Source organism: Aplysia californica, unplaced genomic scaffold, assembly GCF_000002075.1.
Source record: "Aplysia californica isolate F4 #8 unplaced genomic scaffold, AplCal3.0 scaffold00051, whole genome shotgun sequence".
Classification (NCBI taxonomy): Eukaryota; Metazoa; Mollusca; class Gastropoda; order Aplysiida; family Aplysiidae; genus Aplysia; species Aplysia californica.
Window position 1 is genome coordinate 362,729 of NW_004797321.1, and position 2,348 is coordinate 365,076.

General features: G+C 37.1%; 1 protein-coding gene across 14 annotated transcripts in view; it reads left to right on the forward strand.

The window, feature by feature from the left end:
- The window catches only part of LOC101846409 (WD repeat-containing protein 7), a gene marked incomplete in the record, with an annotated part of 80,853 nt that overhangs the window by 4,736 nt on the left and 73,769 nt on the right, over nt 1–2,348 (forward strand). For all 14 annotated transcript variants that reach the window (XM_035968319.1, XM_035968305.1, XM_035968306.1 and 11 more), the window contains 2 exon segments: nt 1,113–1,301; nt 2,100–2,206. In XM_035968319.1, the coding sequence (XP_035824212.1) occupies nt 1,140–1,301; nt 2,100–2,206 (269 nt within the window).

Here is a 2,348-nt window from a genome sequence, read left to right on the forward strand (position 1 = left end):
AGAAAACCCTCAGATTTTGAAAAACATGAGAAATATTTACTACTGCACTATTAAGCTTAACATAATAAAAACTAGATCAACATTTTTATATAAACAAACCTTTCAAAATCTAGTAATTTGCGTTTTTATTTTAAAAATTATTATTATTTTGTCTCAATTGCACCTCAAAGGACATTGACTATAGACCTCTACGGCGGTGTAATTACTTACACTATTCCATGTTTGTTTCCGAGCTTTGCGTAATTTTCTTACTATGAAAAAGAAGAGAAAAAAAAGCCAGGACTGCAGGCACAGTTCGACAGGTATGTGAGCTCGAGCCCTAACTTCTATGTTCGACCTATCCGTGTTATACTGTAATTATTAATACAAATTTTTCACAGCATTGTGTGGGCTTTTTGGGGGGATCTGACTTGTGAAGAACTAGTGTGGGTACTTCTTGATTACAGAATTTGTATGGTTGAAAATTTGGTTTAGGGGTGACTAATAGTGTAATGTTGGCCTCATTTGCGAATGAGTCAGCTGTGGGCTCCGATCCCAACAGTTTTGGAATAGCTATGACCTATTTTTTTTCATTTCTCATATTGTTCTCCTGTCTTGCACAGCATGCTTCAAAGAAAGGTCCTGAGCTTTGCTTGTGTTGTGAAGAAGGTGTTTGAATATGTTCCAAAGCTTGACCCTCATATTATTATTTTTTTTAATGCTCTGGGTAAAAGGAGACATATCAAATGATCTATTGTGATTAATGTATGTGTTCTTGAACAGGTCATACGTTTTAGACTTACAACCGGGCACAATAGGCTGAATCCACCCATATTATTATGCAGGAGGTAAATGAATGGCCAATTAGATACCTGCCCAGACATCACAATAACCATGAAAAAAAAGAAATTATTTATTCTCTTTCCTAAGGGTGGGATTGATTAAAAAATACAAGGGTGCATAAATCCAAAGTGATTGTACCAAGCAGATTTGAATCAAAATTGGCCCCTTTCATAGCGCTTATTTATTTATATTTTTTTGGTATGTGATTTATCTTCCGACCATGAAAGTGAAAACCTTTGGTCCAAATGAAGGACCATTAATTTATATTGACATTTTCTTCCTTTGCTCAGACTCAGATTGTCAAGTGTGGAGACAAGATGGCCACAGGAAGCAGTCTGGTTGTTCCCATGGTGCTATGGGGGCGCCGTGCTCCGACACATTGCATCTCTACCATTCTCATGACTCCTGATGGGAAGTTCATTGTTACTGGCTGTAATGATGGACAGATTTGTGTTTGGGATGTTCTAGAGCATTTTCAGGTTTGTACTGTATGTGGATTTGTTCTTAACATTTTGCAGTCACATAGCCAGCAATACAAAATTTCCTATCTGGTCATCTAGCCAGGAGAGTCGCTGCAACTGACTTTTTGGGCCTGTCGCAGATCTGCGTCAAGTGACCACAACGGATAATTTTCACCGTCGTATTATTGTGGCAAGTGACAGCAAAGTGCTGATGCACTGATAATGTTGTGTGGAATTATCACTGTAAGAATAGTTTTTAATCTCTTGATCAAGTCAGGTTAACCCCATGAGTTCCTTTGCTCTCTGTGAGATGCTTGAAATTATTCCCTTTTAAAAAAAACATTCTTTTAATTGTTGAATTGTCAAGGGTAGTTAATAATTTTGTGACTTTTGGAATATGTTCAAACTTGTGTCAGCTGAATTGTTAGAGATGAGATTTGTTGTGTTTAGGAATATGTTGTAGTTTGCATTAGACGAATAGTTTATAAATAAAATACTTTATAGTTGTGCGGTCATAGACAATTTTTGTACCTTTTTCGTATTTGTTTGCTACAAAGGGGATAAAAGTATTTATTTTTTAAATATAATTCTTGATTTCAGCAAAAATGGACCTCTGTCCAATTTGTGGTGAAAGATTTTTGTTGCTTTTCTTAATCTTCATGTTGGATATGACAAATCCTAGAATATCCCAGCCATAATATGTTACCATGAGACAGACAATCTGGCCAGACCTATGACGCTATGAAACCAGAACTGTGTGGTTTTGAGTGACTTGATGAGACATGTTCAAGCTTTGACTTTGATTGTATGTTTCAGGTTGCTCCGAGACATATGTTGTTTGGCCATACGGCTGCCATCAGTTGTTTGGCTGTTGGAAGTGAACATAAAGAGAGGCGTTACGTTGTCAGCTCTTCAGAAAATGGGTATGTGTAGTTCTGGTGTGATGGACTTTCAACATGGAATTGATAAGCAGTTTCTGCACAGGGTATTTCTTCGCATGACCCAAAGAAACTTTTAACAGTTGCTTATTGCTGGGTTTGAACACTTTAAAAAGTTGGGGGGGCG